Genomic DNA, 21,215 nt, shown 5'->3' with positions numbered 1-21,215 from the left:
TGTGATACAGTCCAAAGATGACTATAATGAAGAACTGTATAGACAGTTAGGAGATGAGACTACATACCTAAAGTTGCTTAGTAACCCCACCCTACGATATAAAAAGGATCTGTCCAAAATTATACAGAAAGGCCTTGATAAATGTCTATTGAATAAGAAAGAAGCGAAATACTTAGTGCCCAACACTTGTAGGGTGCCGGTCATTTACACCATTCCGAAGATTCACAAAAACGATACAAAGCCACCTGGTAGGCCCATAGTGAATGGCATCAATTCGGTCTGTTCCAGACTAGGAGAATATATTGATTTCTTTCTACAGCCCATTGTAAAGGAGACCAAAGCGTTTCTGAGAGATACGAAACATCTTATTCAATTACTAAATGAAATCAGATTAGATAATGGCCCTATTTATTTAGTTACCGCTGATGTAAATTCTTTATATACTATTATTAACCACGAGCAGGCAATAGAAGCCACTAAATGGGGTCTTAGAAATTTTAGTAATCTTAAATGCAAACAAAGAAAATTTATTATTGATTGCTTGCGTTTTGGATTGGAGTCAAACTACTTCTGGTTTAACAATTGTTATTTTAAACAAATATGCGGTATCGCTATGGGAGCTAAATACGCACCGAGCGTAGCCAATTTATTTATGGCCCAGTGGGAAGAGGAAACGCTATATAGAAATCTGCCTAAACAAGTTGTACTATATAAAAGATATATAGATGATATCATTCTAATTTGGTCAGGGGAGAGAGAGATCCTTAATGATTTTTGTTTTAATTTAAATACGAATGAGAAAAATATTAGACTAACATGGGAGGTCAGTGAAAAGAAAGTTAATTTTTTAGATTTGGTGATTGAGAAAGAAGACAATAAAATAAATACTTGTACCCATTTTAAAATAGTGGACAGAAATAGCTATTTACCCATGGACAGTTGCCATCATCGGAGATGGCTTGATAATATACCTAGGGGACAGATGATTAGGCTAAGACGGAACTGTACCAATGAATCAATGTTCCTTACACAGGCAAAATTAATTGGGGACAGATTTATCCAGAAGGGGTATCACACTGACTTCATCGAGGACCAAATAAAAAGTGTGGCACTACTTGATAGAGAAAAATTAATACAAGATAATGTCACCAAATCAGAAAAACAAGATCTAATACCCATAGTCATGGATTACAATATCCAGTATAAACAAATAGAAAAAATCATAAGAAAACATTGGGAGATTATCAGAACAGATAGACATCTCCGAAATATCTTACCTGAAATGCCCAAGTTTGTATATAGAAGATCTCCTACATTGAGGGACAATTTGGCAAAAAATGTCCTTGATCCCCCCAAAAAACCTTTCTCTTTTTTTGAAGGTAAAGGTTTTTATCCATGTAAAAGGTGCTACGCATGTAGGCATGTAAATGAAAAACAAAAAAAGAAATCATTCATCTCTACAGTAACACAAAAAGAATATAAGATAGATGACTTAATCACCTGTTATAGTGAAGGGGTAATTTATGTTTTGGAATGTCCATGTCACATTCAATATGTGGGAAGGACAAAGAGACAGCTATGGAAAAGACTCAGAGAACACGTCCAGAACATCAAAAAAGGTTTCGACAAACATAGCTTGTCTAGACACTATGCTAAGTTCCACCAAAAAGACCCCTCATCACTAATTATATGTGGCATTCAGAAGTATAAACCACATTGGAGGGGCGACAATAAAGTCATCAAAATCAGTCAGGCTGAATCCCGCTGGATACACGAGCTCCGCACGTTGACTCCGTTAGGCCATAATGTTGAGTTTGATCTCAATTGTTTTATTTCTAATTTTTAATAACTATTTCTGTTTTCGGTTTTAGTTTTTGTACTATATACTTAATATTTTATATATTTTTAGTATTTGTAGATGATACTGTATGGCTTCATTCATATTTTAAGTCTGCGTATATATATTTTTTTATATATATATTTTTTTCGGTAAACATTTATAAGGAGACACCCATGTAAGCGATGATGGTAATAGAAAGGAAAAAAATGGGGTGGTGCTTCCGAATTATTTCTTCTTCTTTTTTGATGATTTTTCTTTTTGATAACCCGTCTTTGACAATATTTTTTAATTATATTTTATATATATATTTTTTATATTTTTATATATTAAAGGAGAATTATTATAGATTTTTTAGTATCCTTTTTATATACATGTATTTTAACACTAGATGTCATTTTTTTTTAAATGTGTTATTTAGTAATCTGAAATGTCTAGAATATGATTAAATTTAATTTGTTGCAATGTCGAATGTTGTTTAGAATAAGATATTATTATTATCTATTAGTATTAAGATGGTCATTCGTCATTGACCTGCGACGGCGCCGCCGTGATTACCATGGCGACGGCGCTGATCGAATAAATAGCTCCGTACTTACCACACTCCCATTACCCTTTGAAAAAGTCATGTGATCGTGACGCAACGCGTCAGGGAAGGAGCTGTGGTATTGGACTTGTTACTTCCGGTCGCGGCCGAGACCGGAAGTTCGGATTGTTACTACATCTATTCGCTGTCTTTTACTGAACTGTAAGTTACTATTGTTTGTTATTAAAGTCGTTTCATCTGGATACTACACATGAGAGCCCCCTTGTCCTTCTGTTCTTTACTTATGTGAGAGGTGGAGAACCTGGGAAAGAAAAAGTCAGCTGGATACTAGCCACTGGATGATTGTGGAGGAAATAGCTCTGGCTTTTAAATTGTGCTTCTTTATCAAGTATTGGAGGTGAGAGGCTGGGGGAAACAGGTGGTGCACTGGCTTGGCACTGAATTGATTCACTGGATCAGTACACACCGTGGAAGGCACTTTTATGCATGGACTTTGTTTATAGCTCACAAAGCATCTGCATGAATGGGAATTTATGAACATTTATGATTTATATATTTACTGTGTCTTTTAAAATTGTTTTTTGCACATTTTTTATGTTCTCGGATTTTGCATTTTGGACATATATTTATTATATGAGCACATATATTATCGCAGCAATTACTTGAATTGCATTTATTTAATTGCACTATTTGCACTTTGTGAGGTGATTCACACTTATTGCACTTTCTATTTATATTTTTTAGTGTACTATTGATTAGTTATTCTTTTATGGTGAGCGCCGCAATTTATTTATTATTTATTGTATCACTAGTAGTGTGGAGATCACTATTTTTGCAGGCTGCTTCCACACTTTAATATGATTTAAAAATTTTTTTGGTTTGTTATATATAGATTAGTAAGGTGAAGCGCACTAGTACCCTCTAATTATATAATTAAAGCATCAAATTATTTGCTCCAAATTTAGAATTTGGTTGGAGAAAAAAAAAAAATACCTCCTTAGTCATATATACAGGGCCTGTAATGCTAAAAGCAGCTGTAACCCTTGCCCCTCCTAATGGCTCATTCTAACAAGCCATATTTCTCTCAGGGGAAGATGCCCTCTTTTTTGAGATGGGTCTAGGCTCCCTAGTGACTATAGTCTTTTCAGAGCCCCTTTTTGAGGCGATTTTAACCTCCCTTCTGATCATAGCCTAATGCACAGAGCAGAGGTACTACCAGAAGGAAATGCATGCATTGCTTGAGCAATAGTCCAGCTCTGCTGCTGCTATTAATGCTCAGCCTAATGCAGTAGCAAAATGTGTCAAAGGAATGCCTGTGTCACCAAACCATATATACCTTTGCTCCTGTGTCCCTCCGCAGCTTGAAACGACATAAATGGTGCCTTTAAAACACACATTCCCCACGCTGGGTGTTGGAGGACGTCAATGCCGTGCTAAGCCCAGCATCACTTTTCCCACGCGAGAGCGGGCTCCGATCCTATGGGATCAACAAAGATAAATGTTGGAGGGAGCCTGGAAGTCGCCGAGCGGTGTGCAGTTTACGCTTTTTTTTTTTTTTAGAGCTCTTTCCCTGAAGAAAAAAAAACAGCACAGGGGGCGTCTGGTGGGGAGGCAAAATCCCCCCAGATTTATTGCTGGTCTGCTGCTGGCCAGAGGAAGAGAAAACTGCAGTTTCCTGGACACATTGTGGGTTCTCAGAGAAGCATGAGACGCAAGTGCTCTATACAGCCCCCAGTGGTGACACATAGGCATGACAACAAGTACTAATTAAAGGAGACATTCATATGAAAATTTTGAAAATTTCTTAGAAAAACTCCACTTACCTTTCCCGCTGCAGGGTTTTCTGTGGTAAACCAACAGACCCAATCTTCAACCTTCACGGTGGGTTCCGTTAAACCTTCAGGAGCTGGGGATCCTCCAGGAAACCCACAATCCTGGACCTGTAATAGCACCTCCGCCAGTAAAACTTTATGGCCTTAATTAACAAAAAGTACTGGATCCCGAGGTCCAGCTCACTAAAAAGAGAAGCATTACAGGCAAGACCTTGTTTCTTCGGATACGTGGCACGGTACCATTCAATCTGGCCAAAAAGAAACTTTGAACCGATCTGGCTGCATGGCTAGCCCCAGCGGAGCTCAGCACAGCACACCTTTACTCAAGACCAACACCTTAGACACTGGCGAAAAAACTGAGGTACTCCCACCAATGGGAGGAGTTATATAGGGAGTGCACTTTTTAATTTAGGATGTGCCAGTGTCCATCACCTGAAGGTAGCCTATAACCCACATAGTAACTACTATGGCTGTGTGTCCTGTGATGTTCGATAAGAAAAATGTTTTATGACACACCCTTTTAAGCTAGTACTCTGTGATTCATGGATTAGCTATATGTGCTTCATATATATTGTTTTAATCATTAGGATGGCTTTTCCTCCTTAGCTTTTAAAAGTTTTTATAAAAACTAAAATTTGTATGTCATTTTTTTTCCAGTTGTTTTAAAGTTCTTGATGATTATTTGCTTGATTACCTAAACATTTTTGTAATATGAATTACATGTGTATTTTTGGAGATGACCAGCTCACCAGATAAGAGTCTAATATGACTAGGCAATTGTCGGCGTGGGATAATATGCGCTTTTAGGACTACTATTTATATAAAAAAAAAAAAAGCATTAAAAAGGATTTTTTTGGCTGAAGCTACACTTTAAAAAAAAAAAAAAAAAAAAACCCTGTTCCAACTTACAAACAAATTCAACTTAAAGCGGAGTTCCACCCATTTAAAAGTCAGCAGCTACAAAAAATATAGCTGCTGACTTTTAATAGACACTCACCTGTCCTACGGTCTAGTGATGTAGGCGCACAAAGCCTCGATCCTTTTCCCTTCGCAACCAGGCACGCACTGCCCATGCGCGAGCCGCGCATTGTGAATGGCCGGGCAATATTCTGGAACCTGTGACGTGTCCCAGAAGATTGCAGTAAGGGAGGGGGTGGAGGGGAACTTCCTTCTGGTGCCACGGCACCAAGAGAAGAAGTGGGAGCTGGGTGCCTGTCAAAACTGGGTACCCAATACACACAACCCCCCCCCCCCAAATATGGCATGTCAGGGGGTCACCAGTACTTAAAACAGAAGTTCCATTTTTGGGTGGAACTCCGCTTTAAGAACAAACCTACAGACCCTATCTTGTTTGTAAACCAGGAACTTCCTGTAGTTAAAACAAGCTAATCGCCACAGCAGCAGCTGCTACTTTGTGCCTTTTTTTTCTTAATACAGCTGGCTTGCAGTTTTTATGTAAAAGTGATCAAGCTTGCCACGGCGGCAAGCATGAGCATATCAGGGAAAAAGTGTGAACCAAAAATGCTCAGCATTGAGCGCTTCCAATTCAGAGCTATTCAAATCCTGGCTAGAAACCCAGGTAAACAGCTGAACAAGCACAAGTCTGCTTGGATGGAGTAAAGGGCAGGGGACACATTAGGGGTCTAATAGAGCCCCAATGTCTCCACAAAGAGAACCTGTCACCTGCTCAATGCTATGACACAGGGGGCTTTAAATCCCCTTGTGACAGCAATGAAGTAAAAGAAAAAAAAAATTAAAACGTTAAACAAAATAAAAAAAATAAAAAAAATAAAAGTGCACACATGTAAGTAAAGAAGGTTATATTGCAGCGCATGCCAGAGTGAAAGCAAAAATCTGTCTCTCATTTACATTGAAAGCTGATCTCCATATTTCCTTTAACTTTAGGCTTTGTTCACTCCATACGTGCATAAAAACTGATTGAAAAACTGTGCAGATTTCATTTGCAGAGAGTTTCAGATCAGTTTTCTTGTGCATATAAAACAATGTTTTTTTTTTTTAAACCCTTGCAGAACACGTTCGCAAAAACTGAAAAAGACCTAAGAGTTGCAGCAGCTAGAAGCACTCTAGAAACTTTATTGTAGCCCCAGCTCCTTACAGTATAAAGTAGTGTGTTTTAGCAGCAGGAGAGAACTTCCCGTCTCAATGCCTGAACAAAGTCGACTCTATGAATGAATGCACAGCTTCCTCCGATTGGCTGAGGTGGGGTTTGTGACATCATGAGCCCCCTCAGCCAATGCCATGGATCAAATTTTAAAAATTACAGATTTATCTTAAACATATTTAAAGTTCAGCATAAAACCTTACTTGTCTTTCAGCTTCTGAAAGTGCTCTCCATTCACTCCCAGTAATCTTGGCAACTTCAACGACTGATGCCTCTATAAATAATAAAAATACAAATACATTGAACAAGCTTAAAATTACCACACATGAACAAAAATAAATATACAACTCCCTAATACAACATTAGAGTGGACTTTTCATCTTTACCCAAACACTTTCTCTTAAGCCCCATACACACTATCAGTTTTTCTGCTGAGTTTTTTCTTCAGATTTACCAAAACCATATATGAGGTCAAACCTTAGGAGGTTCAATTTGTATGCAATCAGGCAGGCCCTTGTACTACATGTTTTTTGTAAACCTGAAGGAAAAACTCAGCAGAAAAACTGATAGTATGTATGGGGCATTAGTTTAGTAAATACCCAATATTTCACATTCCACTTCCACCTTTTTCACTAAAGCAAAAGTCATGCTCCTTCAGTCACCTGCAACCTCCTGGGATATCTGTCACAAATTATAAGGCCTGTTGGTTAGAGAATGACGATTATCGAAGTATCACAAGATTTCACGATTGCATAGGATGGTTCATTTTATTTACATGGTGCCCTCTCAGTGTTTTAATAAAGAAAGCTGCAGTATCTGCATCTCTTTAGAAGTATTTAAACCTTGGGGAGTATATCTTATTAAGGCCTTTCTAACACCATGGTGCAGAGAGGTCAGTGTTCTGCAAGGGCACGTGCATGAAAATTGATGTCAACAGGCATAAAAACTCACTGAAACACACATGATAATTGATGTGAAACTGATGTTAACTTGTGTCTCTGCAAGTGAAATCTGCAGTTTTTCGATCAGTTTTCATGCACGTGTGGTGTGAACAGGCCCTTAAACTGAAATTCTATTGCAGAGGATGCATTTGAGGAACATTTGAATTGCATCTTAGTGCAGCACTGCAAACTCCTTGGAAATTTAGTGAGCCGATCACACAACTAGGAAATTACATTTCTCGTGGCATTCCATACAGCAATAGTGTGCGGAGTGTATTCAGGTTATATTACTGCATTGAATTTTTCAAAAAATTACAGCGACTGCAGATTGAAAAGTAAAGGCTTGTCAAGCAATTGTATATACTATATTATTATTTTTTTGTTTGTTTTTTTCATGAAAGTGGAGTTATCCTTTGACAAATATATGCAGCACAATATAAAAAATTGAGCATTCTCAATGTAAAAACTGCCCAAATTATATATATTATATATACCAATGTAACTATTTCTCTGTGCAGTAAAAAAAGATAATAGACTAATGAACTTAAAGTGATATTAAACCAAAAAAAAAAAAAATTTGATACATTGCAGCTTACCAGTTATTAGATGTGATGTCTGAATTTGTTTTTATTTATTTTTTTGTCTGTCTTTTTTTCTGCATTTTCACCTGGTGATCTGGACAGTAACACACCTCCTATATTAGTGTGCCCCCAATCTGGGATGAAGGGGCACAGGGCACCTTTTGACAGCAGCATTGTACATTTAAAGGGGAGGGGAGTGTTAGATGATCTAGGAGATTTAGATACATTAAAAAAATTAAGCCAAGCTCTAGCTCACACTTTATAAGCAGCTACAGCAAGTTTTTTTTACATACCTTTACAAATAAATAAATGCTGATCACTATAGGAACCACTGTCTCTGTAAATGGTTTGTCTCAACCTTGTAACTGCTACATCTGCAAGAGGGCTTGTTGTGTTGAAAAACAGGCTTACTGGCTGGATCACCAAGTGAAAGTATAGGAAAGGAAAGCCTTAGTTACATAGTTGGTAAGGTTGAAAAAAGACAAGTCCAAGCCATGTGTGTGATTATATGTTAGTATTACATTGTATATCCCTGTATGTTGTGGTCGTTGAGGTGCTTATCTAATAGTTTATTGAAACTATCAATGCCCCCCACTAAGACCACCGCCTGTGGAAGGGAATTCCACATTCTTGCCGCCCTTACAGTAAAGAACCCTCTATGTAGTTTAAGATTAAACCTCTTTTCTTGTAATTTTAATGAGTGGCCATGAGTCTTGTTAAACTCCCTTATGTGAAAAAGTTTTAACCCTATTGTGGGGTCACCAGTATGGTATTTGTATATTGAAATCCCCTCTCAAGCCCTCTTTTCTCCAGAGAGAATAAGTTCAGTGCTCGCAACCTTTCCTCATAACTAATATCCTCCAGACCCTTTGTCGCCCTTCTTTGTACTCGCTCCATTTCCAGTACATCCTTCCTGAGGACTGGTGCCCAGATCTGGACAGTATACTTTAGGTGCGGCCAGACGAAAGTCTTGTAGAGCGGGAGAATTATCGTTCTTTTCCTCTGGAGTTGATCCCTTTTTTAATGCATGCCAATATTCTGTTTGCTTTGTTAGCAGCAGCTTGGCATTGCTGAGCCTATCTACTACTAGGAGCCCCATGGTCCTTTTCCATCCTAGATTCCCCCCAGTGTATAGATTGCATTCCTATTTTTGATACCCAAATGCATTATTTTACATTTTTCTACATTGAACCTCATTTGCCATGTAGTTGCACACCCCATTAATTTGTTCAGATCTTTTTGCAAGGTTTCCACATCCTGCGGAGAAGTTATTGCCCTACTTAGCTTAGTATCGTCCGCAAAAAGCCTAAAAAAAGAAAACTAACACAGCCACCACATTTAAGAAATGACAAGCTGCAAAATAATAATGTTTGCTTTTGGTTTTAACTCTAAGAGAACATGACATCACCGTTCCTCTCTTCTTTGCATATATGCTTTCTGAAGTTTATTTGTTCCATTTTGCTTCATAATCTTTTAAACAGCAATTTTGCCTGTTAACTTAAAACTGATCCCCGTGTTTTAGGGATCCAAACAAACCATTTACTTCAAACAGTTGTAAACCCAAGGGGAGCAAGGGGTGGTGGGGGGCAGGGGGAGAAAAAAAACCCTGCAACCCAAAAAGGCATAATGAGCTAGTATGCATAGTATGATATACGTATGATATACTTACCTTAGATCAAAGCGCCCAGAGTTACTTCTGGGTATCGCAGGCTCTGTCGATGTGATTGGCCGGAGCCACAATGACGTCACTCCCTTGTATGCATGTAGGAGCTGCTGGTAACAGCCCGTCAGCTGAAGCAATGGCACGAACGAGCCGTTGCTTCAGTGTGCATGTGCTGATAACATCGGTATATGCCGATACAGGGGCTATCCACAGTAGCTACAGGTAAGCCTTATTATAGGCTTTTCTGTAGTAAAAAGTGGTTGGGAAGGGTTTACAACCACTTTACCTAACAGATGCCGCGGTTGTCAGAGCAATATGAACTGTATTGTAGCCTCAGCTAAGTACAATATGGAGCGTTGTGTTTCGGCAGCGTGATGAGAACTTCCCATCCCATTCCCAGTAAAAAATTGAGTTGCTGCTAAGTAATTCACATGGAGCTCTGTATGCTATGAATTATATGAATTGACATCTGCTTCAGCCAATCAACAAAAGCTTTGTATTCATTCATAGAATACAAAGCTTCCTGAGAATGGCTGAGCAATGCTCAGCTCAACTTGATTTTACTCTGGGGAGCAGCATGAGAAGTTCCCATGCCACTGCCAGAGCACATTGCTGTATAATGTGTGTAGCTGAGGCTACCTACAGTTTATACAGTGCACACAGCCTCTGCAGCTATTAGGCAAAGTTCACAGTGGAAATAAAAGCAGGCGTTTGAAAGGCGATAAAATCACCCCTCAAACGCTTATCCAAATGATAAAAATGAACAGCACACAGTGCTATTCACATTATCAAAACATAAAGCATTAGCATCGCTTCAAAACTGAAGCCTCATGTCAAGTCATGAGGGGTTTGAAGCCTCCCAATGCCTCCCATTCAAGTCTATGGTAACACTTCGTAAAAGCTCTGGCAGGCGTTTGCGGCGCGGTTGTGGGACATTAAAATTAGTTCAATTTCCTGTACTGTCACTTCCCATTTAAAAACAGGCATTTGTGGACCCATTTTAAACGCTTCAAAACTGCACATAGGACGTTTTCGGGAGAATTTTTAACTCGTCAATGCTTGTAAAATGCCCATACTAAAGCTCACTGATGCCAATCTACCGCCAATACTAACGAGCAATTAAGGGTTAAGCCGCGTACACACGGGGCGGACTGTCTGGCCAACTTAGTCCGTCAGACAATCCGACGGACAGTCCATCATACTTTCGAATGAACGGACTTGACCACACACACCACTTTTTGAGCGGACTAATACGGCGTACTAAGTCCGCCATACTATCCGCCCTACTTTTGAAATGAACGAACTAGCCCACCACGCGGAGGAAAGTCCGCTCATTTCGAGCGCGTCTCCAGGTAGGCGGGGCCCGCGAAGGAGACGTCGCTGGCACCGCCGCCTGGTATGGACTTAAAGGGGAACCCCAACGCCGAAAAAAATCGGCGTGGGGGTCCCCCCCAAGTCCACAACAGACCCTTGTCCGAGCACGCTACCCGGCCGGCCAGGAAAGGGGGGCGAGCGAGCGCCCCCCCTCCTGAGCCGTACCAGGCCGCGTGCCCTCAACATGGGGGGTGCCTTGGGGAAGGGGGGGCCGCGCGGCCCCCCCCACCCCAAAGCACCTTGTCCCCATGTTGATGAGGACAAGGGCCTCTTCCCGACAACCCTGGCCGTTGGTTGTCGGGGTCTGCGGGCGGGGGGCTTATCGGAATCCGGGAGCCCCCTTTAATAAGGGGGCCCCCGGATACCGGCCCCCCACCCTATGTGAATGAGTATGGGGTACAATGTACCCCTACCCATTCACCTGTAAAATAAAAGTACAAAAAAAAACACACGAGATAAAATACTTTATTGCACAGCTCCGGGGGTCTTCCGTCTTCGGGGGTCTTCTCGCCGGACTCCTCCGCTATCTTCTTGTAGCTCTTTTGCTAGCGGAGGAGTCCGGCTTTCTTCCTCGCCGCCGGCCTCTTCTCCCGACTTCGGGGGTCTTGTCCCCCTCTTCGGTTCTTCTGCCGGGCCACCGCGCCTTCTTATAGCTCTTTTACAGGCGGTGGCCCGGTCTTCTGTCGCCGCCGTCGCCTTCCGTTGTTCTTCTTCTCCAGGAGATGTTGCCTCGACGATCTCTCCGGCCGGAATGCCAGGGATGCACTGCGCGGCCACTTATATAGGGACAATGGGGCGGTGTCACATGGCTTTATGTCACATGGGTTGGTGTCACATGGTGACCCCGCCCCCTTACGATGTCATAGTCCCCATGTGACATCAACCCATGTGACCAACCCATGTGACATAAAGCCATGTGACACCGCCCCATTGTCCCTATATAAGTGGCCGCGCAGTGCGTCCCTGGCATTCCGGCCGGAGAGATCGTCGAGGCAACATCTCCTGGAGAAGAAGAAGAACGGAAGGGGCGGCGGCGGCGACAGAAGACCGGGCCACCGCCTGTAAAAGAGCTATAAGAAGGCGCGGTGGCCCGGCAGAAGAACCGAAGAGGGGGACAAGACCCCCGAAGTCGGGAGAAGAGGCCGGCGGCGAGGAAGAAAGCCGGACTCCTCCGCTAGCAAAAGAGCTACAAGAAGATAGCGGAGGAGTCCGGCGAGAAGACCCCCGAAGACGGAAGACCCCCGGAGCTGTGCAATAAAGTATTTTATCTCGTGTGTTGTGTTTTTTTTGGTACTTTTATTTTACAGGTGAATGGGTAGGGGTACATTGTACCCCATACTCATTCACATAGGGTGGGGGGCCGGTATCCGGGGGGCCCCTTATTAAAGGGGGCTCCCGGATTCCGATAAGCCCCCCGCCCGCAGACCCCGACAACCAACGGCCAGGGTTGTCGGGAAAAGGCCCTTGTCCTCATCAACATGGGGACAAGGTGCTTTGGGGTGGGGGGGGCGCGCGGCCCCCCCCTTACCCAAGGCACCCCCCATGTTGAGGGCACGCGGCCTGGTACGGCTCAGGAGGGGGGGCGCTCGCTCGCCCCCCTTTCCTGGCCGGCCAGGTAGCGTGCTCGGACAAGGGTCTGTTGTGGACTTGGGGGGGACCCCCACGCCGATTTTTTTCGGCGTTGGGGTTCCCCTTTAAGCCCAAACCAGGCGGCGGGGCCAGCGACGTCTCCTTCGCGGGCCCCGCCTACCTGGATACCCGCTCGAAATGAGCGGACTTTTCTCCGGGCGGGAAAAGTCCGCTCATTTCAAAAGTACGGCGGGCTGGCATACACACGGGCGGATTGTCCGCCGAAATGCGAGTCCGACGGACAGTATTACGGAAATTCCGAAATACTTAGTCCGCCAGACTGCACGCTGAAAAAGTCCGCTGAAGCCCACACACGAGCGGACTGTCCGCTGAAATGTGTTTCGGCGGACTAAGTAGGCCAGACAGTCCGCCCGTGTGTACGTGGCTTTAGAAATTTAGTCAAGTGTGAACAAGCCCTTAGTGAACGAAGTAGTTTGTTTAAACCAGCTTGGTTAAAATAAAAACTAAACTTCATTAAAACACAGAGATCAGCTTTAAGAGGAATACCAGTACAGGACAGAATAAGGCCGAGACTCCATAACAGCTTTCCATAGGAGGTAGACAAGTGGCAGCTAAGGATGCCGATATCACCCAAAAGATGCTGGCACCCAGCAGCAATAAGTATTCATTTTGTGAATGAGGGAAGGAAGCACCTTACATGGTCAAAATACTGCTAGGAGATATTTGCCCTGTCATACCTTAACCTTACATTAAACAAAGTAATTCAAAGACAGGTTCTCAAAGTGTTAACTGCACTGAAGTAAGGGACCCTGTGCCCAATTTATTGAAATGGAATACCAGTTATAGTTAACTGGTAAATATTTCCAATAGTCTTCCAAGACCGCACGTGAGCGATAGATACCTCCCCCATCAGGAACAAGAAACTCATCACTGCTGACTTTAAAAATAAGTCATTCTAGAAAACTGATCATTATTAAAGTATTATTAAAAGATTGATCCCCTAGACCTAATTAGCAATTACACCCTTGCAGTACAGGCACAGCACCACTGCAAGACATCAGCTTTCTATGGGGGCACCCAAGTCGAGCTGCAGCTTTGTGTGCCCATTCAGACACGGTGCTGCCATTAAGCTATACCCCTCTCTCTCCTGATCTGCTGCTGCCAAAGTCAGCCAGACTTAATGGCACCACTGCTGTGTCTCAGCCAATCAGGAGAGAGAGTCCCAGACGGCCGAGATACTCGTGGACATTGTTGAACAGAGATGGGGCTTCAGTAAGTATTAAAAAGCCTTTTGTGTACAGCAGCCCCCTTTTCTTAAAGCGGTTATATACCCACACAATTTTTTTTATTAACCTGGAAGGCAAAAGCATAATAAGCTAGTATCTTAGAGCGAGGCGTTGGCATCTGATCCTGGTCATCGCCGAGGGAGCTGATATTTCCCCCCTCGGCGTGTCTTTTGGGTTCGTGGCTCCTGCACTGCGAGTGACCGGAGCCACAATGACGTCACTGTGCGCGGGAGACGTGTTTCCTGCAAGGTCCAGCAGTGTCCACCGGACCTTCAAAGCGTATGTCCCGCTGACTTCAGTAGCTGCATGCAAAGTGAAGATCTCCTAAACCGTACAGGTTTAGGAGATATTAATTTTACCTACAGGCAAGCCTTATTATAGACTTACCTGTAGGTAAAAATGAAAAAAAAAAAAAAAGATTATTAAAACAACTTACCTGTAAAATCCTTTTCTTCAGGGGATGCAGAGCCATAGTAATAACTATATGGGTTATATCAGCGTATCAGGTGCTGGACACTGGCACGCCCCTTAAGGCGTGATCTTTCCCCATATAACTCCTCCCACTACTGGGAGTCCTCTGTTTTGTAGCCAAGCAATATAAGTGTATAAGAAGAAGAAGGGAGGGACTGTGTCCCCTGATGTACATCAAAGAAAAGGATTTTACAGGTAAGCTGTTTTAAAAATCCTATTTTCTTTTCTTACATCAGGGGACACAGAGCCATAGTAATAACTATGTGGGATGTCCCAGAGCAATGGCAATGGAAGGAGGGGGGGGGGGGCGGGCCAGAATCAAGGAAACAGGAGGCCAGAGGACTCATACTGCAGCCTGCAGTGTATGCTGTGCCCAAAGGCAATATCCTCATGACCTTTAATGTCGTTTTGCTAAAACCGGATAAAAGTCTGCACCGAAGACCACATTGCGGTCTTACAGATCCGAGCCAGAGGCCTAATGATGCACCACCCAAGAGGCACTAATCGCCCTGGATGAGTGTGCTCTTAATATGAGAAGGAAGAATTTTCTTTAAGCTGAAGCTTGATCAATGACTTGACAAACCCATTTGGAAAATAGCGGATCCTGGCACTGCCTGTCCATATCTTGGACCCTCTGGCAGTACAAACAAAACCTGTGTTTTGCGAACCTGATCGGTCGCCTTTAAATAGATTCTGATCGCTCTTACTACATCAAGAGACGATAGTGCTTTCTCTTCCCAGATTAAGGCTTCTGGGGAGAAAGAAGGAAAAATAATATCTTGGTTTAAATGAAAACCTGTAACCACCTCATCCTTATGCATGATGAAATATGGCTCTTACAAGACAGAGCCGTTAGTTCCGATACTCTTCTAGCAGAAGAAATGGCAAGCAAAAAAGATTATCTTTCTTGTCAAAGAACCAAGAGAATTACTCTTAAGGTTCAAACACTGAAAAGACCAATTTTAAATCCTAAGGATTTAAAGGCCAGCTTCATTTCAGATCCCATAAGCAGGAATCCTGCCTATTGACATACCTCCTGGGGTGCTAACCCCTGGATTCATACCAAGAAACCTATGCCTTCCAGATTCTATAGTAAGTGATTCTGGAAGCCGGCTTCCTGGCATTAGCCAAAGTAGACACTACTGGAGGAGATCATCCACAATCTTTTATAGAGTGGGATTCAACAGTCAAACCTGTTAAACTTCTTGTCTGTAAAGTAGGGTGGAATACCGGACCTTGTGCAAGAAGATCTGGCTATAATGGCAGAGTCCAAAGGACTTCTACTGCCCTCTTTATGATCTCGATAAAGTAAGATCTTCTGGGACCCGGCTGGGGCCACCAGAATCATCTCCTTCATCTAATCCTGCGAAGGCGCGGAAGTAGGTCCATGTCCGGAGTACCCCATCTGACATATTGCTAGGAAGATGTCAGAGTGAAGAGATCATTCTCCTGGAAATAATTGTTGGCAACTCAAGTAGTACGCCTCAAATGTTAAAATTGCCGATAGGCAAGGAGTGTTGTGTTCTGCCAAAGCTAGAACATTATTCTCCTCTTTTTTGGGCTGCACAACTTCTCGTGCCTCCCCTGGTGATCAATGTAAGCCACCGCCGTGGCTCTGTCAGACTGAATCCTGTCAGGACAGTAACGTAATCTGACTGCCAAGATTCTATGGCCAGATGTACTGCCTGAAACTTCCAACAAAGTTGATAGGCAAGGTCCTCTAACCTGGACCATCTCCTCTGGACAGAATCTTCTTCCAGGGCTGCTCCCCAGCTTAGAAGGCAGGCATCTGTTAACACCTTGCAGGATAAAGATTTTCCCTCCTGCTGGATAACAACCACCAATTTAGGCTCTGACCTATGTTGGGAGCCAAGCGTATTGGAAAAAAACAAGGTCTGAATCCTCTTTATTCCAGACCGACAGGATAGTGTCTTGAAGCAGTCTTTGAATAAAACTGCGCGTAAGGGACTGCACTGAAGGAGGCCACCATTCCCCCTAAAAATCTCCTGCAGCCAAATAAAGGATATTTCCTTTATCCCGAGAAGTTGAATTAGTCCTACAATGGAACTGATTCTTGTCTGGGGTAAGAATAACTTCTTCTGTATGGTATCTATAACCAGCCCCCAAGTAACCTCCTTGATGGTTTTAAGGAGAATCTTCCTAGGCTGAGAATCCAACCTAGAGATTTCAGATATCTACAGTTGAGATCAGACTCTGGTTTTAGACCTGAGCCTGAATGATCTATTAAAAGTAGATCTTCTAATAGGCTAGGACCGGTACGCTTTGAGCCCTTAACCTGGCTAAAGGAGGTGCCAGAATTTTTCAGAACACTCGTGGTGCTAAGGCTAAGCCAAATGGCAGTGCCACAACTGAAAAAAAATAATATTATATTTCAAACCGCAGAAATTTCTGGTAAGCGGGAAACTTTGGCACATAGAGATTTGCAACTCCCCTCCTTGCAGGATGGACACAGCAGATCGAATTATGAAAGGATCGGATTTTCAAGTGCCTATTCAGATCTCCGAGATCTAGAATGGGTCTTACCTGTCTGTTTGGCTCTGGAACCCTAAAAGGTTTGAGCCAAAAAACCCTGTTCCTCTAAGGGGATCTCTGATATCACCGACTGGGATAACAGCTGATGCAGAGGCCAGAAAGAGAGACATCTTTTTTTTCTTTGGAACCTTAGGAGCAGTCTCTTAGGAGATGGACACTCTTGCATAAAAACTGTTGCATCAGCAGCCCCAAAGACCCCACAGGCAGCATCCAAACAGGGACCCGAACCCCAGACCCTCAGATCGAAAGTCAACTGAGCCATCCAGGCTGTTGGAACTCTAGATGTAACCTAGAGAGAAAAAAAAAAAACCCTGGAAAGATCCCTCTGCTCTTAACATTGTTCCTTCCAGACTGAGAATTGCAGGACCTTTCACCTCACCCAAACGAGTGGGGGTGCTCCTTCATGAGAAGGCCTTAGCATTCTGCTTTATGGGCTCTCTGACCCCAAGATCCTGGTGCTGCCCTTGGGAACTTTCTCCTGAACCTGACAAATGAGACCGTCGCGTCGCGACTGCCTAAAGGCAGATGCCCCAGGTATAGGAGAGGCTGCATGATTAAAGGAGACACGTTTAACCTCCTTTTACTGGTAAAGAGAGCTTTACCCCTTTTGGAGGTACTTATCCACGCTAAATAGCCATACCCCAGGAAGGGACACAAACTGGCTAAGGGTTTTCACATGGTGCTTGGGCTGATCAATATTTCAGCCATGGACCTCTGCAAGAATGCACTAGTCCAAGTATAAGCCATAAGGCTTAAACAATTGAGTCCTTCATAGCATCTGTGTGAGACAGTGCGTCAAATAAACCAGCCCATTGCCGGGCCTGCTGATCAGGCAGAATTTTCAGCTATCTCACACCTGTTCCTTAACCCTTTGGAGTCCACATTTTCCAATGCATTAGCGTGACTCAAAATGTGCTCCACCAAAATAGTGGAGCAGACGTTAAAGAGTTAATGGACTGAGAAACTCCAATTGCAGCAAGAACGGCAAAAGACATCCTGTCTTTAAAAGGAAAATCCAACTTTAACTTGCTGGATCCTTTAACATCCGTGCATTATCCACTGGAAATGCGAGACTCTGCTCACTGAGGCGATTGCAGCATTAATAGCTGGAACCTCCCATTTCTTCATAGAAATGTTCCCATTCAGAATACATAAGCTATGTATGAATAGGAAAAAACATACCCAGGTGGAGGAGGTTCAAATTAACCTTATTAGGAGGTAGATACCTCAAGAGCCTGTGCTGCAGGCAACAAAAGGGTTAAAGTGGTTGTAAACCCTTATAAACCACTTTGACCTACAGGTAAGCCTAGATTAAGGCTTACCTGTACGTCCAAGAAATATCACCTAAACCTATACGGTTTAGGAGATATTTACTCAAAGACAGCCCCCACTTTCTACGGCGCATGCGCCGTAGATAGTGGCGCGCAGTTGCACTGGGCAGACCGCAGATGGCGGCGATATGCCGTGTCGGCTCTCGTGCGCATGCGCGGGAGTGACGTCATCGCTGCTCCGGCGAATCACAGCGCCGAAGCAGCGAGACCCACCAAGAAGATGGACGCTCGGAACAAACAGTAGACAGCTGTGACTTCGCTGGCTCCTGTGTCAGGTAAGTGACACATAATGGACTACTATGCGATGCATAGTAGTCCATTATGCTTTACCTTTGCAGGGAATCAAAGAGGAAGTAAACCCATCAGGGTTTACTTCCTCTTTAACCACTTCAATACCGGGCCATCTCCCATGGGATCTCCCATCCTGGGTGGACATCATATGACGGCCTTGGTATTTCGCCGCTCCTGTGGGCCCATCTGAGTACGCGCGTACCTGCCAGCAGCCCATCCGAGTACGCGCGTACCTGCCAGCAGCCCATCCGAGTACGCGCGTACCTGCCAGCAGCCCATCCGAGTACGCGCGTACCTGCCAGCAGCCCATCTGAGTACGCGCGTACCTGCCAGCAGCCCATCTGAGTCCCCGAGTAACTGTCCCAGCCCATCTGAGTACCCGAGTAACTGTCCCAGCCCATCTGAGTACCCGAGTAACTGTCCCAGCCCATCTGAGTACCCGAGTAACTGTCCCAGCCCATCTGAGTACCCGAGTAACTGTCCCAGCCCATCTGAGTACCCGAGTAACTGTCCCAGCCCATCTGAGTACCCGAGTAACTGTCCCAGCCCATCTGAGGTACCCGAGTAACTGTCCCAGCCCATCTGAGTACCCGAGTAACTGTCCCAGCCCATCTGAGTACCCGAGTAACTGTCCCAGCCCATCTGTGTACCCGAGTAACTGTCCCAACCCATCTGAGTACCCGCGTACCTGTCAACCCATCTGAGTACCCGCGTACCTGTCAGCCCATCTGAGTACCCGAGTACCTGTCAGCCCATCTGAGTACCCGAGTAACTGTCCCAGCCCATCTGAGTACCCGAGTACCTGTCCCAGCCCATCTGAGTACCCGAGTACCTGTCCCAGCCCATCCGAGTACCCGTGTACCTGTCCCAGCCCATCCGAGTACCCGTGTACCTGTCCCAGCCCATCCGAGTACCCGTGTACCTGTCCCAGCCCATCCGAGTACCCGTGTACCTGTCCCAGCCCATCCGAGTACCCGTGTACCTGTCCCAGCCCATCCGAGTACCCGCGTACCTGTCAGCCCATCTGAGTACCCGAGTACCTGTCACCAGCCCATCTGAGTACCCGAGTACCTGTCACCAGCCCATCTGAGTAACAGAGTACCTGTCACCAGTCCATCTGAGTAACAGAGTACCTGTCACCAGCCCGTCGGAGTACCTGTCACCAGCCCGTCGGAGTACCTGAGTACCTATTTGCAGCCCATGCCTCATACAGTACACATTGGGGTGTTTGCTTTCCAAAAATGGGGTCATTTTGTGGGTAATTGCACTGTCCTGGTGCTCCAGGACCTTCAAATGTGTGATAGGTAGGAATGAAATGAGATGTGTCATTTATGCTCCTAGAACGCCTGAAGGTACCACTTCCATGTTGGACCTCTGTATATGGCCAGGCTGTGTAAAAGTCTCACACATGTGGTATCGCAATACTCAGGAGGAGTAGCAGATTGTGTTTTGGGGTGTAATTTTTGCTATATACATGCTATGTGTTAGAAATATCTTATAAATGGGCAACTTTGTGTAAAAAAAAAAAAAAAAAAAAAGATTTTAATTTTCTTTCCACGTTTTCTGAGGACTTGTGTAAAAAAATTAACTGTTCAAAAGAATCATAATGCTCCATAGAATATACTTTGGGGTGTTTGTTTTCCAAAATGGGGTCATTTTTTGGGTAATTCCATTGTCCTGGTGCTCCAGGGCCTTCACAAATGTAATAGGTCGTTAGGAAATTAGAGGTGTCATTTATGCTCCTAGAACACCTGACGGCACTCCCTGCATGTTGGACCTCTCTGTGTGGCCAGCCTGTGTAAAAGTCCCACACATGTGGTATCGCCATACTCAGGATGAGTAGCAGAATGTATTTTGGGGTGTAATTTTTGCTATGTACATGCTTTGAGTTAGAAATATCTTATAAACTGAACACTGTGTTAAAAAAAAAAAAAAAAAAAATATATGTTTTATTTTTCTTTCCACGTTTTCCGAAGACTTGTGGAAAAAATTAAACTGTTCAAAAGACTCATTATGCCTCAGAATATACGTTGGGGTGTCTGCTTTCCAAAATGGGGTCATTTTGTTGGCAATTCTACTGTCCTGGTGGGCCTTCACAAATGTAATAGGTCGTTAGGAAATTAGAGGTGTCATTTATGCTCCTAGAACCCCTTACGGTGCTCCCTGCATGTTGGACCTCTCTGTGTGGCCAGCCTGTGTAAAAGTCCCACACATGTGGTATCGCCATACTCGGGAAGAGTTGCAGAATGTATTTTGGGGTGTAATTGGAAGTAAGCATATGCTGTGTATGAGAAATAACTTGTTATTATGATAATTTTGGAAAAAACAAAAAACATTCTTCTTTTCCCAAGAATTGTGGGAAAAAATGACAACTTCAAAAAACTCACCATGCCTCTTACTAAATACCTTGGACTGTCTACTTTTCAAAAAGGGTTCATTTGGGGGGTATTTGTACTTTCTGGACATTTCAGAGATTCAAGAAAGGAGATAGGCCGTCAGTACATCAGGTGTGATCAGATGTGATCAATTTTCAATGATTTGCACCATAGCTTGTAGACTCTAACGTTCAGAGACTAAATAATATCCACCAATTTGGATTTATTTTTACCAATGAGATATAGCCGTATACATTTTGGCCCAAATTTATGAACAAAAATTACGTATTTGCAAATTTTTATCATAGAAACGAAAACAAAAAAGTGTTTTTTTTTTCAAAATTTTTGCTCTTTTTTTCGCTTATGTCGCAAAAAATAAAAAACCCAGTGGCGATTAAATACCACCAAAAGAAAGCTCTAT

The 21,215-nt window shown here is 43.6% G+C and overlaps 1 protein-coding gene across 1 annotated transcript in view; it reads right to left on the bottom strand.

The window, feature by feature from the left end:
- Positions 1-21,215, bottom strand: part of TFAM (transcription factor A, mitochondrial) — a 102,829-nt gene that overhangs the window by 57,748 nt on the left and 23,866 nt on the right. The window contains exon 3 of the mRNA XM_077454165.1: positions 6,542-6,612. Within this exon, the coding sequence (XP_077310291.1) occupies positions 6,542-6,612 (71 nt within the window). The remainder of the gene's footprint in view (positions 1-6,541; positions 6,613-21,215) is intronic.

The sequence above is a fragment of the Lithobates pipiens genome, unplaced genomic scaffold (assembly GCF_037356315.1).
Source record: "Lithobates pipiens isolate NorthernLeopardFrog02 unplaced genomic scaffold, aLitPip1_a1.2 Scaffold_25, whole genome shotgun sequence".
Taxonomy (NCBI): domain Eukaryota; kingdom Metazoa; phylum Chordata; class Amphibia; order Anura; family Ranidae; genus Lithobates; species Lithobates pipiens.
The sequence above is the reverse complement of the archived record's forward strand: the minus strand, read 5'-3'. Positions and strand labels throughout refer to the sequence as shown.